At 39.6% G+C, this 21,807-nt stretch overlaps 1 protein-coding gene across 1 annotated transcript; it reads right to left on the bottom strand.

The window, feature by feature from the left end:
* Positions 1-2,943: 2,943 nt before the first annotated feature.
* LOC133367582 (vomeronasal type-2 receptor 26-like) lies at positions 2,944-17,039 on the bottom strand. The gene is made up of 7 exons (XM_061591677.1): positions 16,864-17,039; positions 13,064-13,355; positions 11,311-11,367; positions 9,270-10,124; positions 7,363-7,590; positions 6,473-6,593; positions 2,944-3,845 (listed from the first exon to the last, which is right to left on the bottom strand). The coding sequence occupies exons 1-7, from the start codon at positions 17,037-17,039 to the stop codon at positions 2,944-2,946; spliced, it is 2,631 nt and encodes an 876-aa protein (XP_061447661.1).
* Between the last annotated feature and the right edge of the window lie 4,768 nt (positions 17,040-21,807).

The following is a 21,807-nucleotide window of genomic DNA, read 5'->3' as shown; positions in this document are numbered from 1 at the left end:
TCATTTTAAATGTCAACATGTTTTTTTTAAAAAAACAGCAATGGTAATATGGAGTGGATGTTTCATATTTTGAAGGAAAAGTTATCTTTAATGAACATTTATAAATTGCATTTAGTTCAATGACCATGATATAAACCTCTTTTTCATTTCCATCTGAAATGATAGAGATTTATCTTCCTTTTTTCTTAAAAATCAAAACATGTTTGCATCCTTATTTGTTACTGAAAGCACAGAGATAAAATAAAATCACTTTCAGATGAGCGCAAAAGCATCAGGGGAAAGGGCTAATACATTGATCTGCATGTGCATGATAATGTGAGTAAAATAATTTGCGCAGAAAATATTGTTCCTTATGAAACTAACCAGCTGATGTTAAAATTGCAAAAAGAGAGAGAGAGATAAACATAAAAATCAACACAACTGGATCTGAACAAGTTCATTGCTAAAATTGCCTTTATTATTCTTGTTGTTGTTGTTGTTGTTGCTGCTGCTGTTGTTATTGTTGTTATTGTTGTTGTTGTTGTTGTTGTTATTAGGAGGAGGAATAGTAGTAGTAGCAGCAACAGTAGTAGTAATAGTTTTATAGATTGCCTTCCCCCAAAAGGTCTCACAAGATGACATAAAATAAATATATAATATACAACAATATATATGAACAGCAATTAAAAAACAGCAGAACAAGAAAGCTAAATTTATTTATATCACATCAGTCAAAGCAAAATAGTTTACATAGACCAACTAAAGTTGAACTAAGGTGGGACCAATTTGATTTTCACAGAGAGGGATTTCCATAAGTGGGGCGCAGAAAGGTTCCCATCCTACCAAAGAAGTGGTAGGGCATACAACAGGACCTGCCATGAAGATAAGAAATTTCAGAGAAGCTCATACAGAGGAGGTGGCCTAACACCCTGACCTCAAACCATTTAGGCCTTTATAGCTAAGAACCAGCACCCAGAATTATGCTCAGAAACAAACTGGCAGCTAGTAGTTGGTATAGGAATTGTTGTATAGTCCAGAAAGCACATGCCAGAAGTCTGCTGCTTCAGTTTGCACCAGCTGCAGTTTCTAAGCACTCTTCAAGACCAGTACATATAGCACATTTCAGTAAATAGAAAGTTATTAAAGCATTGAGGCCCCTGAGCTATAATTCTGGCCCTTCTGAGGAAGTACAACCCCATCCAGAACAGGCTGTAACTCTAATTCCCAATTAGTGTCTGTACTGACAAACATATCAACTGTCTTGTATTGACTGAGCCTCAGCTTATTAGCACACATCCAAGCCATCACTATGCACAAACAGTGCTTAAAACGTTCACTACCTCCTTTTAATCAGTTGAAAAGGAAGTTAGATCTGAGTATAATCAGTACAGTGATGAGACTCAACTCCAAAACTTTAGATGATCTTCTGCAATGGCTTCATGTCAATGATAAAATTATAAAGGCCTCAAGGAATCCCATGGGGTAGCTAAATTGTGGTAAATTGGACCTGCCAAGGGTCCTAATTTGGCCCACAAGGCTTCCCTCCCCCAACATGCTTACTTGGCTTATATCTGACATTATAGCTCTAAATGATTTAGGCCCCATATATCTGAGTAATCACCTCCTTCCTTACAGACTCTCTTGAGTGATAAGATCAGCAGGGGGGGGGCTCTTGATAGCTCTGTCAGACGTTTGGGAGGGGTGGCCTGGGAGTGGACACCTTCACTATACAGTTTCCGGAGAATGTTAAAAATGCATCTCTTTACCCTCGCCTTTGACCACTGAGATGTTTGTTTTCAGGACCCACCCTATTCCTGTAATTTGTTTTAGTTGTTTTTAATACTGAATTTTAAATTGTAACCCACCCTGGGACCTGCTGGTGAAGGGTGAGGAAGAAGAAGAAGAAGTGGGTAGGGATGGGCAGATGTGACAGTTTTGGTTTCTCTCAGTTTCTCATTTTTCCAGTCTTAAGTTCAGTTCTCATCAGTTTGTTTTTTAAAAATAAACAAATAAAAGGCCTCATGAAAATTCATTAGCATCTTTATGTGTATTCCTCCTAATATAATTTTGCATTTAATTTTGCCTAATATACACATTTTTGCAAAACAATTTGCACTGATATAATGCATGTTTGTATTTTGCATTTACGGTCAGTAATATATGAGGGTCTATGAACAATTTACCTAAATATATCCATTTGTGTATATATCAGTTGGATGGATGTACTGCATAGCAAAATTCAGAGCACTGCAAATTTTGAAGGATGTGTATTGGTTTTTACTTTTTTTTCTTTTTAGATAGGTTATCCTTTAAATGTGAACTGAATCAAATTTCTCCCCCATCCCTAGTTTTGGGGCAGGTAAAGCCTTGGCTGAAAAGCAACAACAGAGAGCCTTACAATATTCTCTCAGTTGTTCCTGTGCAAGTGGAGCTTATATTCAGCAGCTTTTACATTGGATGACGAAGTCCTGCTGGGATTCACTTTATTTGGGAGCTCATGATCAGAGCTCCATAGTGGATCTGACCTCTGCTGAAACTGAGGCTCGTAAGCCCTGTTTTTGGTAGGAATCTTTGCATCCAAGGCTTGAATGCTGGCTGGAGCTGCAAAGGTATAAAGGAAGAATCATCTCATATCATATAATGTCAGGTCTTTGACATGGATGACCCTTCCTCTCTGTCAAAAATGGGTCATGGAGGATGGGCCACTGCAGGATTCAGCCTCATGGCTGGAAAATGTTTGCCACCCCTCCCATAGCTTAATATACACATGGTAAAACAACTGTAGATTCAAAACACCTGAATGAGAAACCCAAAACAAAATAGACTGTGCTAGCATTTTGATATTTCACTTTAAGTAGTTCTTAATAGAATATCATTCCTCACCCATTTTTTAAAAATGGAAAATAATTTAAAAGAGTTAAACAGATTGCAGAATTCAACTGTTAAGAGGAGCAAGCAAATTATTCACTTGCTTTTCCTTATTAGCTGATCCCTATTGTTTAGCTCTGGCCTCAGCATCATAATGTAACATTTGAGAGAAAAGATGCAGCCCAGAAGACCGCCACTGGAACTTAAAATAGAAAAGATCTCCACAGCAACCATGTACTTTCCCTTGGTGCTCATGTAGGTTGGAACAAAGGATAACCAAACACTGCAGAATACCAACATGCTGAACGTGATAAACTTGGCTTCATTGAAACTGTTGGGTAATTTCCTGGCAAGAAAAGCCACAGTAAAGCTAGCGATGGCTAGCAAGCCCATATAACCCAATACACAGTAAAACATGATGGGTGAACCCTCATTGCAAGCTAAAACAATTTCTTCAGTCTTTGAATGCATGTCCATATCTGGAAATGGAGGAGAGGTTGACAACCACACAGCACAAATGCCTACTTGAATCAAGGAGCAGCAAAGCACAATGGTGTTGGCCAGAGTTTTCCCCACCCATTTTCTCATTGTGCTTCCTGGCTTGTTGGCCATGAAAGCCAGAACTGCTGTGATGGTTTTTGCCAAAACGCAAGAAACAGTCACTGAGAAGATGATGACAAAAGCAGTTTGGCGTAGGAGACAGGTCACCTTGTTAGGCTGGCCAATGAATAACAACACACAATGGAAGCAAAGGAAGAGTGAGATAAGGAGAGTGTAGGTGAGGTTCCTGTTGTTGGCTTTGACGATGGGAGTATTGTGGTGCTTTGTAAACATTCCTAGCACTAGAGCTGTGATCACAGAAAATGAAAGAGCAGCAACAGCTAAGCCAATCCCCAAAGGTTCTTCATAAGATAAGAAGGTTACACATTTGGGAATGCAGGAATTCTGATCTTTGTTTGGATAATGGTCATCTGAGCATTTATAGCAGACAACCATATTTGAAAAAAAGAGATTAATTGTACTTTTAATCATGCCAGTGTATCACATTTTAATTCCCTCTGAATACTTGCTTAATACTTAAAGTAATACTGAAAGATCATAACTCTCTCTCTTCTTTATATAGGATGACTTTCAGAAGGGGAGAGGTGGTGAGAAAAAATGATTTTTCCATTTTGTGTGTGTGTTGTGTTGTGTGTGTGTATGCATATATATTAAAATGACTTACCAAGATATCCTTTGGACCTGTTTATGTGAACTTTTGAAGTTTTAGTACCTAAAGGCTCTTCCCTCATGTCCCCAGATTTCAAACTGATTGCCCACAAAAAAAAACACAGTGGAAGGATATGTGATTACTATTTTACCACCTCATAATAGTAAAGCCTGCCCTTCTGGAAGAACCTCTTAACCTATTTAGGCTTCTTTCTCTCAGAATGGGAAACCATGCCTGCAGTTTCCATCCAATTCTGACAGAAAATAAAATGGAAGACTTAAAAAAAAGGAAAGAAATACATTTTAAGGGTTCCCTGCATCAAAACCCATAGATAGGTCTGCTTGAAATTTAGGAGGCTTCATCCACACTGGAGGGGCTCTTTTACCTGCAAATTTCATCCACAAATGTAAAAAAAGGGGGAGTTATAGACATATTGTAGTCAACAGGTGTGAAACAGGGTTGGATTTAACAAGATAAAGTTAAGAACTTCATAAATAATCAAATTGGGATGATATAGAGTGTATCCAAAACACACTGTTTCCAAATTATCCAGATAAAGATACAAAGAGAATCTGATGGTCACTGAATGCCCATCCTAGTTATCTCCAGAGACTACATTTTATTGATCTTTGTTACTGTTAGAGTACTACAACCAGGAGCAGATTATGAAATTCATAAACTCTAACAGCCATGTGTATAATGGTGAAGAAATATCATTTCAATAAAATGACTTCATGTGGGAATTATACAGCCATGAGAGTGGCTGTATACTATAGTCAGCATGGATTTTTTGCATTCCATAATGTTAGATTGAAAATACCCCCATGCCATTCTGATGCTTCCCATAAGCTCATTTACAAATCTTACAAAACTTGTAGTCAACAACTCAGAAACACTTGCTTAACAACCCTCTAAATTTCCATAGCGATACACAAAACAGTAAGAGAGAATCAAGAGTTCAAAGTGTAAAAAGTGAGAGAGAAAAACCGGAGCCCTTTTGGACTTTTTTCTGCAAGAGTTCTCATATTATGTTGAAATTCATTAAAAATCATTTGTGTTCACAGAGTACCTGTAATCCTATTACTGACCTTGCCCCATACTCTGACCTTCATCTTCTGCTGTTTATAAGTTAAAAAAATACCTAGTTGATTTTTAATTAATTTAAGTAATTTAGCATTGAACTGAATGATAATGTCGGGCATGCTCAGTAAGAACCAATGGTTAGTGTTCTAAAAGCCAGACTCACAGCTGCTGGGCTTGCCTAATCAGGGGGCCATACCTGCACCAGACTTTGATTTCACGTGAGACAGTCATGGCTTCCCCCAAAGAATCCTGGGAAGTGTAGTTTGTGAAGGGTGCTGAGAGGAGACTCCTATTCCATTGACAAAGCTCCAGTGGCCAGAGCGGTATATCAGTCAATTGCTCTGATTGAAGCTCTGTGATGGCAACAGGGCATCTTCTAGAAACTCTCAGCACCCTTCACTAGGATTCTTTGGGAGAAGCCATGACTATCTAAAGGGAAATTAAGGTCTGCTGTGGATGTGGCCAGGGACAGCTTTGGTTTAAATTTAGGTGGGAGGCTACATAGAATCATAGTAGAGTTGCAAGGACCCTATAAGGCCATCAAGTCCAACTCCCTGCTCAATGCAGGAATCCAAATCAAAGCATTCCTGACAGATGAGTGTCCAGCTGGCTTTTGAATGCCTCCAGTTTCGGAGAGCCCACTACCTCTCTAGGTAATTGGTTCCATTGTCGTATGGCTCTAACAGTTAGGAGGTTTTTCCTGATGTCCAGTTGAAATCTGGCTTCCTGCAACTTGAGCCCATTATTCTGTGTCCTGCATTCTGGGACGATCGAGAAGAGATCCCGACCCTCCTCTATGTGCCTGTTGTAGAATAAAAAAGTGGGTGAAATCCTGAGAAAGAATGATACTGTTCACAATGTTTTCCTTTTGGAAAGGAAAGGGGCTTCCCCTGTGCCCAGTGCCCAACCTCCCTGTCCCTCCCCCAGGTCAGTTTCACCTATCTTAAGCATCATTATACAGGAGTAAATCTCACTGAACTCAAAAAGCGTGTAAATGATCAAACCTGCCCTCCCCTCCTCTTCCTGTGTAGCTTGAATCAATTTGGCAATGTGCACCTCTGAGCATATGGTGAGTTGTGGCAACACCTGCCATCTCCAAAGATGTAGAATTACATTTTTGTATGTTTGTTGGTATTCTTCTTACTTTGATGCTTTTCTCTGTTACTACTGTTTCTACAGAGAGTCTAACATAGAAAATTATAGTTCTCTCATTATTCATCCTAGAAATCTCTGTCAAACTGCAAGGCTTTTTGCCTATTAGTGAATTGATCTTCCATTCATGTTCTTCTGTATTTCAGTGTACAAGGTAATTTTGGAAACTACAACTCTCACCCTTCGTATCAGACATGTTCCCTTCTGGACATCGAATGCAATCATAGCAGCAGGATGGCTCCTTCTTTTTCTTGCTATAACCAGGATAGCAGTAGTCATTGCATTCAGAAAGAGGCTGTGCCTAATCCATCAATGAAAGAGGAGACTGTTAATCCTCAGAGGGAAAATGGTTTAGAATCCTGAAGGTTCAGGAGAGAACATAGAATACGATAAGCTAGTGCTAGTGTCCTTAGCTTGAAAGGAAAGATTATTCGATGTTTTTCCCTGCACAATAAAGGTCTGAAGGAAATTATCAAAATGCCTTACAGTTAGCATGATACTGTATGATGTTTATCCATCATAATAGTAACTAATATGGTATGTATGACCCATGTTATGGGCAATCTAGACTTCAGTTGAGTTACAGGCTTAAATAGACCTGGCAAAGTGAAATAATCAAATCTTGAAGCCAGGTGATGTGGAGAGGCAGTGACAGCAACCTAACAACTGTTTCCTGTAACTTTCTGGCCATTCCTATATGTTAGAATGCAGAGCTGTTTTTTTTGACATGGCTTGACAGTATTCGGATCCAATGGATAGTGCTATCCCATCACTAGTGTCAACAAATTCAACTGGCAATTCAGTTGGCTTCTGGCATGTTACACCATCTTGGGGTTTTTGTCTGTTTGTTTTGCCTTGGGCTGCAAAATGTTTTGAATCAGCCCTATGCTCAGAATAAGAAATATTGCTTTCTTTCATGTCAAAAATCTGTGATTGAGACCCATGGATACAAGAAACCTATTCAATTGACTTTGGTGTAACCTAACTGGAATTTACATCTGAGTAGACAGGTATACCATTCCACATTCAAAATTCAGAGAGTTCTCAAAATGTCTGTTTTCATGCCCTACCTGGTTAAACCAATTGTGCCATGCAATGGTATCATCATTAATGGAGAATGCTTGTTCTACAGAAACCTGAGATTCCATCTTTCCAACTTTGACTCTAACAAAAGACTGGTTTGGGAATGTGACCCAATTAATAACATTGAATCCTGCTACTATTACCCCATTCTGGTCAAAGGAAACCTTGTCTCCAGCACTGTTGTTAAATGAGACATGTTTTAGAAACTGATGGAGCTAGATCAAACAGGAAAAGAGAACTAATTAAAAGAAATACATATGGGCAACAGGGAACTGAATGTTTTCACAGTGAAATAGAAACATTAGTCCTTGATAGAGACAATGACCATTTTAACTATTTAACTGTTTAGAAGAACAATACAAAAGATCAACAGGCAACTTAATTTCCTCCCAATGAAATAGAAAGGTCTGTTCTTGATAGACAAAATGGCCATTTATCCTCGATCCAGCCATAGTTTAAATATTAGCCAACAACTTAAATTTCTGTCTTAGTTTTGTGCCCATTTAAAATTGTTTTGAAACTTTTAAATGAAATGTCAGTCAAAATTATGGCTTATTTAACTAATCTTAACACAGAGATTAAAAGTTAGTGCCACATCAGCAATTGTGGGTTTCTCCTTGTCAGAATGCTCATATGGTGCAGGTTTTGCTTATTAAATGTATGTATTTTATTTATTAAATTTGTCCCCAACATACACTACAATAAAATAAAAATAATCCAACAGTAGAAAAAGAGTAATCAGGGGTCCTAGTATGTTAGTGCACTGACGCAGTGCAGGTTTTGATTTATCAAATTTACTTAATTTCTCAGAGATGGGGGGGAAACAGCCATTGCTTCTTCTTCACAGAAACATAAGTGTTCTACCTGTAGGGACATATTCAGACAGCAATCTCCATCTATGAACTGAGTCTATTAGCTAAACTCATCACTATGACATCAGCCTGTGTTTTTTTTAATCATTCTTCTTCATTATTATTTTTCATTCCCATCACCTCTATTACCTCCTGCTTTGGATAACATTTTGCCTGATGAAGAATTCTGGAGAACTCAGAAGCTTGGCATACTTTGGTGTCATTATATTTATTTATTTCTATCACTTAATTTCTCAGAAAAATGGATCGACCATTCTTCTTCCCAGAATCCTAAGAGTCTCACTTGAGATCGCTAGTGCATGGGGGAACAACTGTTGGCCAACAACAACATGACCAAGCTATTTTGTTATATGTTTATTGTTCTTTATTGTCATTTTTAACTGCCCTTGTCCCTATTACCTCCTGCTCTGTGCCAGATGACAGATCTGGAAAAGTCAAAAGCTTGAACATTTTGATTGGCCCCAATAATGAAATTGCATGCCTGTGGATTTTGGGTAGACTAGAACCTGATTACATTATTATTATTATTATTATTATTATTATTATTACTCTTGAAGAAACCCACGGTCCCAAATGTTCCGTCTTATGCAATCCGGCCAACTGTAGAAGATTTGCTTCATTTCCCCCCAGGAAAATGAAGTGAAGTTCAGGTGACAGGCTTGACAACAATGGCCTTTATATCTCATTTTCTTTGAAATGCTCTCCCCAGGAAAGCCTGCTGTATCACAATTAATAATTTGGTGAAAATGTAGCTCCTCCAGAAGGCAGAGGTGTAGTGATGCACAACTGGTGTTTTTTTGTTTCTTTGTTGAGAAAACGGAGGAGATGAGACCAGGAAATGTTGAAGGGGGCATGCTTTTTATTCTCCCGGGTGACTCATATGTTAACCACCACATCCCACATTGTCAGTTTGCCTTAAACACTACTGAGAGATATAAAAGAGTACCCACAATCTGGTAGCTCTCACACTATTGCAGGAAATACAAGAACTCACAACAAGTATAGCACCCTTAGGACATTACCTGCCATAGTTGCTGAGTCAGAAGAATCCTTCTTTCACTCTCCATCATTGCTCTAGTTCTGGATCTAGACGAATATATGGCATGTAAAGCATGAGCCACTGCATAGACAGCATTATATATATTGTAGCTGTGGCCAGTCATACTCATTTTAAAAAAAGACCCTGGAAGGTTCTCCAATCTCTCCTCCCCAGTGCAAATATTCCCATTCTCCTCTCCCATAGAAGAATCTGGGAATGCACAGTCAAATGCCTGAGCCCAGAAATCTCTGATGAAACCATCTTCTTTTGCACTGGAAGGATTTCTTCTCTGAAGAAATTCTCTGAATCCCTGTAGCTCATTGGAGTGCATTGCCAAAGATAAAGCACCATGAAGGACTTGTATATCCCAAGTCCTTTGACTGTCCACTGATTTTAATTCCATTTGGGCTGACATAATCCAGACTTTACCTTTTGGCTTTTGAATCGAATCTTTCTGTTCTGATTGAAATAGCAAGAATCTCACAAATGAAATAAAACCAGATTCTCCATAGAGGACTAGAGCATTAGCTGTGCTGTTCATGATTTGATCATACAGTCCCATCATCCATTTATCAAAGGCTTCTTTGGTAGCATCCAAACCGATATCGCCAATCACTTCTATGAAGGCAAAACAGATGCCATTCTGGGAAAACCTTGAACTCATGAACTGCCTGAATTTTTCTGCAGTCTCATAATTTGAAACTAAAACCCCAATCCATCTCCACTTGAAATGGATAATTAGAAGGAGAATCCCCATATACTGGAGGTTTTCATTTGGGACCATTGTGTAGAAGGAAACGGTATTGACCATCATTACTGGAGTAGGGCTATATAAGAGCTAAAGACAGTTTTGATGGAGCAGGATATGGAAATTTTTATTTACTTATTTATTTAATTTCTGGGACACTCTTTAGTTATAAAGCTCTCAGTCCAGAAGTCATAGCCTGAGATCATTCTTTGTTACGATAAAACTAAAGATGGTATGAACACCTGTGAATAGAGGTTCTCTTCACATACTTACCTATGCATGGTAAAATGGTGGCTAGTGTTTTTATTCTTCCAAATATGGTGGACACTGACTGCTTAAATGCCTAAATATTGTTGTGCACCTCCCCCAATCTCTGAGCGGTGAGATTTCAGGGGGTCCTTTGGTTTCCTTTGGGAAGAAGGTCAGCGGAGACTGCGGTGTCTTTATGAAATATGGTTTATTTATGTACACACATTCCAACCTGAGCTTAGGATGGAGGGGTTCAAGGCATCAGCAGTCTAATATCCAGCTTTTCCATCTAGGTGCAGGGGCATCCTATCGCCACGATGCAGGGAGCCAGCCTCTCTGCATGCCTGCAGGCCTAGTTCCCTAGAACACACACTTCCAGTTCCAAACACACTTCTCTCCGCCCAGGAGTGGGGGGGAGACTCTCCTCCAGTAGAGTTTAAAATGACAAAAAGGATCTTCCTAGCCCCTTTCACCAGCTGCCGGGGCAACTAAATAGGAACATTAACTACCTAGCCACTCTATTTGATTAACAAAGGAGATTCATCTGGCTAGCAGAGCCAGCCTCCCAGGCATAGGATTCCAAATCAGAGGCTGGAAAGGTGACCCACAGAAATCATCCATTCCAGCCCCCCCCCAATGCTCATAACAATATTTTAGAAGTTGAAAACCTATATTCAGCAGTGACTGATGAAGCGGTGCAGCTGAGGCACCATTGCTCTCCCAGCTTCCAAACATGATGTGATGAGGGAGAAAAGCAGGGAGCTTGATGTGGTGAGGCGTGTGGTGGTGGCACCATTGGACTGGCTCCACCACCATGCTCTACACTGCACCAAGCTCCCCGAGCCTTGCCCCTTCCCCTCTCAGTCAGCAGAAATGACTTGCAATGTTTTGAAGCTAGAAGAGCAACGGCTCCACACCTGCTACTGCCCATTATGGTGTGAACATCAAAAAAGATATGTCTTCTAAATACACCCAGGTCTATGGTTGATCAAAGCCTGCGCTGAGTCTAGGCATATTGCCAACTTGCCTGGGATGTCAGGAGAGGCACCAACTGATAGTCTGCCATTGCTGACACCAAGACAAGCTGTAAATGACAAGATATCACAGTGCAATATATTTCATGTAACCATTTGCCTGTCCCACACATGCAGTTATAATTGTGCATGGGCAATGTACTCTGGTTGCAAGGTCTACAAGATTTCATGCTGTTATAGGTAATTCTCAGTTCATGATTATCACACTGTTATACTTATGCAACTGTTATAATTATTATAAGGCAGAATATGTTTTTATGTTTTTTTTTAAAAACCCTGTGGGTTCAGTTAAACTCCATATACAGTTTTTGTAGGTTTTTGTACTTAACATGGTGGGTTTTTACCCTCCATTATTTACATTGTTTTACTGGAAAAGGGAAGGTCTCAATGAAGACATTTTTTAAAACACTTGCAAATGGCATCTTGCTCAATAATATCCATCTGTTATTTTATTTGAACCTGATACTGTATTGGCACAGTCACTCTTTATACAGATGGAGTTAAGGGATTTTCCCCTTGTTTGCAGTAATTATTGGGGGGGAATACAGCATCTCCCTTGGAAAGAAGGATCTCTCCATAGACTTGCATAGGAGCTGGGGTGGGAAAATAGCAAAGAGTCCAGGAAAGTTTTGGGAAACGAGAAATTTCACACCCCCAACAAGAACACTGTTACACTAAGGGTCATTGGTGGTGATAGTGTTTGTTTCCCCTCCTCATACATTTTTGGGGATACAACTGAGATCTCCCCCTTGTCTTGAATAGGGAGAGATACAGATACACAGAGCAGTTTTTCTTCCCTACCCCAAATCATTGTGATTGGAGTGTCCTGGGAAAATATTTCCCTGTGATTAAAAGTTACATCTGGCCATCAAATGAAAAATCTCTCCTTTCCTCCTTAACTCTGGACATTTCCCCAGTTCCTTTGAGTTTGTTTCTCAGAAGAAGGAAAAAGTCCTGTATTTTTTGGACACCCAAGGTCACAGAGAAACTCAGAAATTTTGGTAGTTCTTGATCCACTTTGAGACATCATGTCAGTGATGTGAGCTGATCCAGAAATGTGATAACCTTCCCCAAATCATCCCACTAAGCTTTGTAATTTTGGATACACAGAAAATGTAGCATTCAATCTATTGTTTAAGCTAAGTATTTAGATTACGATAAATGGCATTGCAAAGCATGTTCAGGACTAGATAGAAGAGGATGGGGCACAAGTTGCGTACCCAAACAGCTGGAGGGCATTAGGCTTAGGAAGACTGCTCAATATTGCTCTACAACCTTGCTTCCAAGGATGAAAAGAATTTGCTCCAGCAGGACCTTTGAATTCATGTGATGTGAACCATTTATTCATATACATTCAGTTGACAGCCATTTGTTAAGGCTAAAATGAATGAGATTGGAACACTGTTATTTGTTTGGGGGTTTTGGTCCACTTTTCTCTGCAAAATTCAGTTTTAGGCTTTAAAGTTCACCATGATACTTCCTAATGTGAGATTTAGGGAGTACGTACCCCCCCCATTGAGAATATATATCTTTTTTAAAGTTCCTAATCTGACATTGGATATATCCATATTCTGCATTAGATATACTGTACTTTGGAGGGCAATGGAGCGAGTGCCATTTACTATTCCTAAAGCATTTGCATAATCAATCATTACCGTAATTAGGGTAGTCTCCTCTTAAAAGGGGACAAGTCTGATCTCTCCATAAATATACATGCACCTCCCCATACACGCACATATTTTGTACCTGAGGAATCTTGTAGATGCCCAAAACATTTGCTATGTCCTGGGAAGTTTCTGAGTGAAGTGCCCCAATAATGGCAATTAGATTATCTTTAATATCACATTTGTAGTTGGGGAAAATTCTGTCTTTTGTAGAAAAAAGTTGCATTGTGGCCTGGTATGTCCACTTGCCTTGAAAATAGCTGTCACAGATGTGGAATCCCAGGGTAATATTGGGTAAGATCTGGGGATTATCATTTATCTCCTGTATAGCAAATACCAAAGCCAGGAGGTGCTGGTAGTTCTTTGTCTGTACCCTGTAAGAATATATGCATTTTTGTCACAAATATTTTTAGCACTTAGTGAAATCACTGCTACCATAGGCAGTGATTCCATTATTCCAATGACTTCTTACCTAGTGATTTGTGAATTATATTTGACCTTTCACATGACGTAAAAGCTAGTTCTAGAAATCGATTGGAATATAGTTTAGCACTAATTTTCATGATAAATAATACCAGAAATGATCTGTTTGCAAGCCTGGGAACCTGGAAGATCACAGGGGCTTGCGCTAGCTGCAGCCACTCACATGACACCATCCCAGCATGCAATGCATTCCCTCCCTTTAGGCACGCACAATTTTTTTTCCTGATGAAAATCATACCAGTATTCCAGCACAAGCATGGGTAGCAGCATTCCCTTCCTCCTTTCCCCACACACACCCCTGTGCCCGAAACTAACTTGCACAGTGAATTATGGGGGAACTATAGTGCACATGCGTATAACAGGTGAAGGACAAAAACAAGGTGCTGTTTGTTGCAGCCGTCTGAAAGACAGTTGCGTGAAATGTTGATGTATTGGCCAAAAAAGTCATGGTTACTTAACGCAACAGGTACTGCAGTGTGAAAGGAATTTTAGAAATCAGGACAGAAGTGCTACCATTTTAATCTGTTAAACTAATTCAATAAGTCCCATGTCTGAATGCAGCCATAATGTCCATCTTCATTACAGATATTTGTATAAATATACCTACTGTATGTTATAAGGCATTCTCAAACTATAAAGTATCACTAAGGAATAAGGTTTTGGATTATAATTTGTACTTAAAAATGAATTTGCAAACCACACAGATAATTTAGTCATATGGGTGTTATATAAATGCTGCAAACCAACCAATCAAAGTAGTGGATCTCATTGCAGCAAACTTTAAGGAATACTTTTCTGAACTACAGCTTTTTATGAGATCATCTAAGGGCTCATCCAGACGACTGCAAAATGTGTGACACGCGTGCTATGTGTGTTTATTATTTTTCGGTTGTCCAAATGACGTCGCGTGCTGTTACGCATTTTCGCGAGTTAAATTCACTCCTTGCAATACCAGCAAAAATGTGATTTGCTGTTTGAAATCGGGAATCATTGCTGTGCCACAAAAAAGCGTTTTTTCCATTGGGAAACAGTGAACAAAAAGGCAAAGGGAGGACTATCAGATGGCAAACCGAATATGGAAACCGTGGATCCGTTTGGATAAGCCCTGAGACTGCTTACCTAGTGCTGGGGGCAGGGGGGAGAGAGAAATATAAATTGAAATACAATATACAGAATGGCTCTGCCAATAGGGAAAAAATGAGAATGGAGGGAGGCTGTGTGTGATTCCATCTACTTCCACGCTTAAAATTTATTTTAAACTCTTTTTTTTACCCTGGTTTGAGGGTGTCCAACAAGGAAAGGGTAGATCTAATTTATCTTAAAGCCCTTGGGATGCACCCTTAATGTACAAGAACAAGTAGAAACTAAACCTTTCCTCTTTTCTACGTGAAGGTTGGGATAGATTTTTCTAAACTGAGGCAATAATGCAATGTATACATTTGAAGCCAGAGCAGAGAAGTTTAGATGAAAGGTCTGACAACTCAGAGAGATGTCCTCATGTAATGTAATGGTATGTGGAAATGGCCTTGAAAATCAAGATTCATGGAATAAGGCAGGTACTGATATTGAAGTGTGGCATGTGCCAGGAATGATGAACATGGTTAATTGTATTATTGTAAAGCCACAGTTATAGCCCTACTGTTAACCTATTAACTTTTAACCTATGTTAAGTCAGTTAACCTATGTTAAGGGTGAATCATGTGAATCACATTCTGCCATTATAATGAGTAATTGAGGGTTAGGCTGTAACTGGATTACAGTTAGAAAACGGTTCAAGGGACTGATCAGAAACTTGGCATCATAAAAGAGTCAAGTTTGAGGAACCCTCATGCCAAATTTGGGGTAGAAAGGATAAGAAATGGCTTATTTTGAATGTGTTAAATGTTTGATGAGAGACTTTGGTATGTTGACAGGTGGTGTACTTTTTTCTTACATAGGCTTTGCTGGGATGGTTTTGGGGGAAACTATTTCTCCCTTTGACTGCATCACGAGTTAATTTAAATTGTGTTAGGTCAAGGGCAACATCAGGTATGCTCCATTAACCATGATATATGAATATCTTTGTAGTGAAAGGTATTTTATGGCCCATATTAGTCAATGTAATTTCATAAAGGGTGTCCCCTGCAAATGCCCAATATGAATCTGTCATGAAAAAAGACTAAATGGAGAGGCAGGGGTATATGAATTAAATGTTGAATGGAGTGAGAGTGATTTTCAGGCAGAGAAAGTCAGATGGAAAATGACAGCTGAGAGTGTGGATATGTGATGAACAGAAAAGGAAGGGGGAAGGAGATAAGAGAGAGATAAAAGTACTCACAGACCAGGTATCGATACTGAAGAGTTTACAGATCAGCTAGACCAAGAAGTCAGGAAGTAGGTGTGAAAAGTCATTTGGAGAAGAGATCATAGAGGAACGTTTTTCTTCCTCTTTCATAACACTAGAATTCAAGGACATCCAATGAAACTGAATGTTGTAAGATTTAGGACAGACAAAGAAAGTATGTCCTCATGCAGCACATAGTAAATTATGGGGTTTATTCCCACAAGGAGTTCCGATGGCCACTACCTTTGATGGCTTTAAAAGAGGATTGGACAAATTCATGGAGTATATGGCTCTCAATGGCTACTAGCTAGCTATGATGTCAGAGGCAGTATGTCTGTTACAGGGCACACCCTTAGAAAATGTGCTATTTAGACTATTTTGATATGATCTGGTATCCTATGCTGTGCTAAGTTCAAACTTCACCACCAGGCTGAAACTGGATGGTTCTCAGTAGCAGAGTGGTGTTCTTAAGTCTTTGTCAGTCTGTTCACAGGAACAGGCATATGTATGTCTATGCAACTGAGGCTATCATGCAAGTGAAAATCCAAATCACACATAGTCAAATGGCAACCAAACCCATCCTCATAGAATGATGAAGTTTGAAGGGAGCTTTTAGAATATATTTCTTTTTATTAGTGATTTTTTTCTGTTGCTTCAGCTCCAAGTTTCATATTAAATTGTATACATGGAAGTTTATGGTTTTCTCATCCTTATTCTGGTCCCAGAATGGTCCTTCTGCAAAGTTACATTCCATAGTATTGGTGTAACACTTTGAACACAGTAAAGTACAATGGCGTGTGTGTGTGTGTGTGTGTGTTTAACATCAGGATGGTAGAATCTGCCACTTTTAGAAGTATCTGACGTGCAGGGAAGAATTAGGATCTGGACAAAGTTCTAGCAATGGAAACCAGTGTCTTTATTCCTGCATCTTGACTGTGTCCCTATGAGTACTTAGTGTTGGACCCAGACTGTCAATTTAATTTAAGTCACCCTGAAATTGTAATTTATTTAATCCCATTGATTAAATAGAATTAAGGTGTGACTTGGTGTGAATTAAACCCATAATAATTCCTTACTTGAATGGTAGAAAGACTGTCTCATTAGGTGATTTCTTGAAGGATTTTACATCAGATTCAATAACATAGTTCTGTGTAACAATGCCACCCAAAATCAGATCACCTTGCTGATGATACTTGTGAAAAAACGGATGAGGTTCCTGAATTCCACATTTAGCAACAAGAGTCTTACACATTGTACGAGGCAGTAACAGTATCAGAGGCAACACCACTAATACCTTCATCCTGAGTAAATCTTTCATCCAGACACAGATTGCTGTACTTTCATCTATAGCACTATAACTAGAGTTGTCAGTATTACAATGTTCTGGGTGGAATTGTTATTCAGTTCTAAGGTATACCTGGATGATGAAACACAGAGTTTCACCATGATTCTGCATTATACAGAGGCATATTTGTACCATCTTTCACAGTCTTTGTTGTTTTTTGGTTCAGACTGGAATGCCACGAGAGCTATAGCAAGAAGCAAAATTAATTAGTTATTTTGGTAATTACCTATATGGAACTCATCTGAAGGTTGTGTAGTCTCTGTGGCACTGTTGAAGAACATTAAGTGGCTTCCCCCCCTTTGAACAAAAGTGTTATCTCCCTGTTTATCAAATAGTTATGTCTCAAAGCTAGGTCCAGGTCCAGGTTAGAGAGGTCTCCCAGGAAAGTACGATTAGGTAGCTTTCACCGATATCTCCCTCCCATGTGGGGGTCACCCCCAACAGGCCTATCTTTAGTGGTGCTGTGGTGAGGAACAGTAGAGCACTGCTGTAATCTTTGGCAGGTGCTTATAAGTTGGCCAACATTTTAATGACATTACATTATGGAAATGTCAATATGGCTTCCAATCTGTGTATCAGTAAATTTGCACCAAGAAATATTGGTGGAAAGTCTTAACTCATGTCATAGTGGCATGACACACACACACACACCCCAGCTTCATCCTCATGGAAATTCTTGGGGAGAAAATAGGCTGCTCTCATGGGCTAAAGGCCTGGTTGATTTTTGGAATACAAAATCAACCTGGTTAGTTGATGTGATTGGACTTGGTGCCTATTTCTCACTGAATAAATCAGAGTAATGTCATGATTTTCAAGGGCCATGAATCTATTGGTATGACTGTTACAGTCCAGGTGGTAGAAGGTTTGGAATAAAGCCAACCAAAAGCAGCCAATTTGAGAGTCTATTCCTCGTTTATGTTAGCAGCTGTTAGCAGCTATAAGATCCTCTGTGGAATAACAGAAAAATCCCCTCACCAACCATTTTATTTATTTATTTAATTTGTATCCTGCCCTTCCTCCCAGCAGGAGCCCAGGGTGACAAACAAAGTTCTAAAAAAACTTTTAAACATAATAAAAACAGATCTTAAAATACATTAAAATAAAACAGCATTAAAAACATTTTAAAAAACGTTTAAAAGGGTTAAAAACATGATTAAAAAACATATTAAGCAATTCTAACACAGACACAGACTGGGATAGGTCTCAACCTAAAAGGTTTGTTGAAAGAGGAAAGTCCTCAAAAGGCACCGAAAAGATAGCAGAGATGGCCCCTGCCTCATATTCAAAGGGAGGGAATTCCACAGGGTAGGTGATGCCACACTAAAGGTCAGTTTTCCTATATTGTGCAGAATGAGCCTTCTGATAAGATGGTATCTGCAGGAGGCCCTCCCCTGCAGAGCGCAGTGATCGACTGGGCATATAAGGGGTAAGACGGTCTTTCAAGTATCCTGGTCCCAAGCTGTATAGGGCTTTGTACACCAAAACTAGAACCTTGAACTTGGCCCAGTAGCAAATGGGCAGTCATTTTAAAGGCACACATATGCTTTACTTAAACTATAGTCTTTCACCACCTCCTATCACATCTACAGATTAAATACAGAAGGATAATTTATTGATTTCACTTTCTAACAAGGTGTCTGATTAGTCAAATTTCAGATTAGCACCTGTCACTACGCCACCTGGCAGGCTGAAATTCTAAATCTTGTAGAGAGTAGAATAATCCTTTTTTTGTAACGACAGTAGGAACAATTATCAATACATTTTCTGATGTAAAATATACCTATTTTAGAAAGAGCTACAGCTTAACAGAATGAAACTCACACCAGTTGATTTCACTTTGAAGTGGGAGTTCACCTCAGCTGAAGCTCAGAGGTGTTCCATCCATTCCGTTGTTGCAGCCATAGTCGGGAAATGAAGAGGAGACAAGTTGAAGTGTGGACAAATCAAGGGCCATGTTTATTTAAATGAAGCCAATTAAGTGATTGCATAAAATGATCTGCAGAGAAAAGTGAAGGACCAAACTCTTCCCAATAGGGCAAGGACATCCTGCCATGGTGAAGGGGGTGGTCCAAGCCCAATCCCCTCTTCTGGACCCCATCCCCACAGAGTGGTTAGGGAGGCCTTCCTGCTCAACCACCTCTCAGAGCCTCACAACTCTTCAGCCCCAAAGGTGGACCTTATCCTGGCAACAGGACTCACCAACTCAGAAGGCAAGCCTCAGGTCGCACCTATCACCTTAAAAGGTGCCTAAGGGTGCTCACCAAACCCTACCGTGAAATTCCTGCACATATCCGCCAAACGTGACCAAATTAACCTACCAAACTACCTGGCCAGGCAACGAATCAGCCAAAGCCAAATTAAACAAATCAGCCAAATAAAGATGAGACAATCAGCTGAATTAGAAGAATAGTACAGGGTAGGCAAAAAAAACTTGTCCACAAGCGAAGGCCAACAAGCTAAAAATTCCTGCCTGGCCTCCAAGGCGACCAGTGAAACTTGTACTGCCCTGAGAAAGGGTGGGTGGGTGTCAAGCAAGGCAGAAAAGAGGCTGAGGGAGGATGGAGCAGGGCTTGAATAGCTACTCTGCCTTGCCCTCTGCACAATGCGGCATGTGTGGTCACACCGCTGCCAAAGCACTTTGAAGCCACGCCAAGACTTCTCCTGGCATGGCTGCAAAAGCCCACCACCAACAGAGCCTTCCTGGCAGCAGGGTAGGAATTTCAGGTCTACTTCCCCCAAATTATCTTGAAGCTATCACTCATACCACGTAAGGTAATATAATATGGGTTTAAGATTGGCCTGCATCTGACATGAGAGCCTGGTCTCCACCCCTTGTTCTTCCTTCCCATTTCTGTTCACTCAAATTGTCATCTGTTATCCCAGACTTTTTTGTCCTTTGTTATATTTAGTGGACTATATTTGGGTTTTTTTAAAGCTTCAAGCAAATATTTGATGTGAAAGCAAAATTATTATTATTAAGTATATCTGAATTTGTAACAATACATCTAGGATGAAAACCTCATCAAGATTCCTGTAATGGAGCTGAAATATCCTGACAGTTATGGGTAGCCCTTCGTTCTCATTAAAAAATGCTTCTTAACTAACGGAGGTTCAAAACCCCCAGGATCGTGGACTCCAGAGGTGATATAGGAGGATCAATGTCAGTTAGCTGAAGACACAGATTATGGTCAATAACATGTAAAATTATATTTATTTAAGGAAATCAGAATATTCAGGCATTTGAAGTAAGGTATGTACTACATGGGTTATGAAAATTGTAAGGGTATTACTACTGTGTTTAATAAATGACAAAAAGCAGTTGCTAGTGTAACCCATGCTTCAGTTGTTTCCAGTATTGTTAAATAAATACATAAATACAGCATGCCTGTGTTTGCTGGCATTGGGTGTGGCTGTTACCCTCCCCCTCTCTTTCTAGAACCAGCTATAGGAGCATGCTCAGTAGTAACCTTCAGGGTGGGCTGGCTTCTCTGAGAAGATTCTAGCAGACCAGCCCAACTCAAGAAGAAGGAGCTGCTCCAGAAGGGATGGGAAGGCCAGCAAACTTTGTGTTATTTACAGGCCTGCTTTGATTGCTTTTAAGAGCCAAGCAGCGATGAGAGAAGATTTTGTCTCCCGCACAAGGAACTAGCAGCAAGGCGAAAGGACTGTGAACTTATTGTTCTGTTTGGTGGTTATTTTTTTATTTATATCCTGTTTGTTTTGTAAAAGAGAAATTGTAACTTCTTCACTGCTATGAAGCAATAGCAGCCAGACTGTTAAGAATATTGATTATTATTTATTTGTTCTGATAATATATGAGAACTAATTTTCTTTAATATATATATTTAATTTTAATCCTTGTAGGTTTGTTTTTTTTTACTGCAACTGTGGAAGGGAATCACACTGTCAGAAAAGACTGAACCCGCCCACCTCTCCTATTTAATGTAGGGATATTTGTGGGTTACACTAGCACACCCATAAAGAAGCCTCAGGCAGCAAATTAAATGATAAAATGGCTATATTTATTTAATGTAACCATTAGAAGATCTTCAAAATCAGTTAAGTGAATCATAAGAGTCAGGGCAGGTTGGTTTATGTAATAAGGGGGATCACATCTCTCCATTTCCTGGGCAGGTTTACAGCCACAATCTGTAGCCACGGCAAAGGATTGGGAGGAAATTCTCCCTCCTTGCTATGTGAGCCTTGGATATGTGAACCAAGGTGCACATGTCAGGCCTAAAGGGCAGCCACAAGGACCCCACAAGCTAAAGGCAATAAATGGTAATGGAGAAGGCAAATGACCTTGGGAAATTAATTTTGGAGAAACAATCCCAAACTATTTATTTATATTATCCAAGAAAGAGAGGAGCCAAATAAGTTATTCTTAAAAATGGAAATTATTAACTGGAGAATTTCTAATGATATCCAGCCACAAATAATATTTGGGGTTTAAGCCTCCGTTACAAAGGTTCATGCACATTCCAGACAATGCACAGAATTAGTAAAATAGTATGAACTCATTGGGAAAATTAAACATTGATTGAAGCAAATCCTTCCCCAAGCTGGTGCCCTTCAGATGTTTTGGACTGTAACACCCTTCATCCCTGACCATTGACCAAGCTGATGGAAGCTAGAGTCCAACAACATATGAAGGGCACCAGGTGGGGGCAGGCTG

This window comes from Rhineura floridana, chromosome 11 (assembly GCF_030035675.1).
Source record: "Rhineura floridana isolate rRhiFlo1 chromosome 11, rRhiFlo1.hap2, whole genome shotgun sequence".
NCBI classification, from domain to species: Eukaryota; Metazoa; Chordata; class Lepidosauria; order Squamata; family Rhineuridae; genus Rhineura; species Rhineura floridana.
This window is presented reverse-complemented; position numbering and strand designations above follow the sequence as displayed.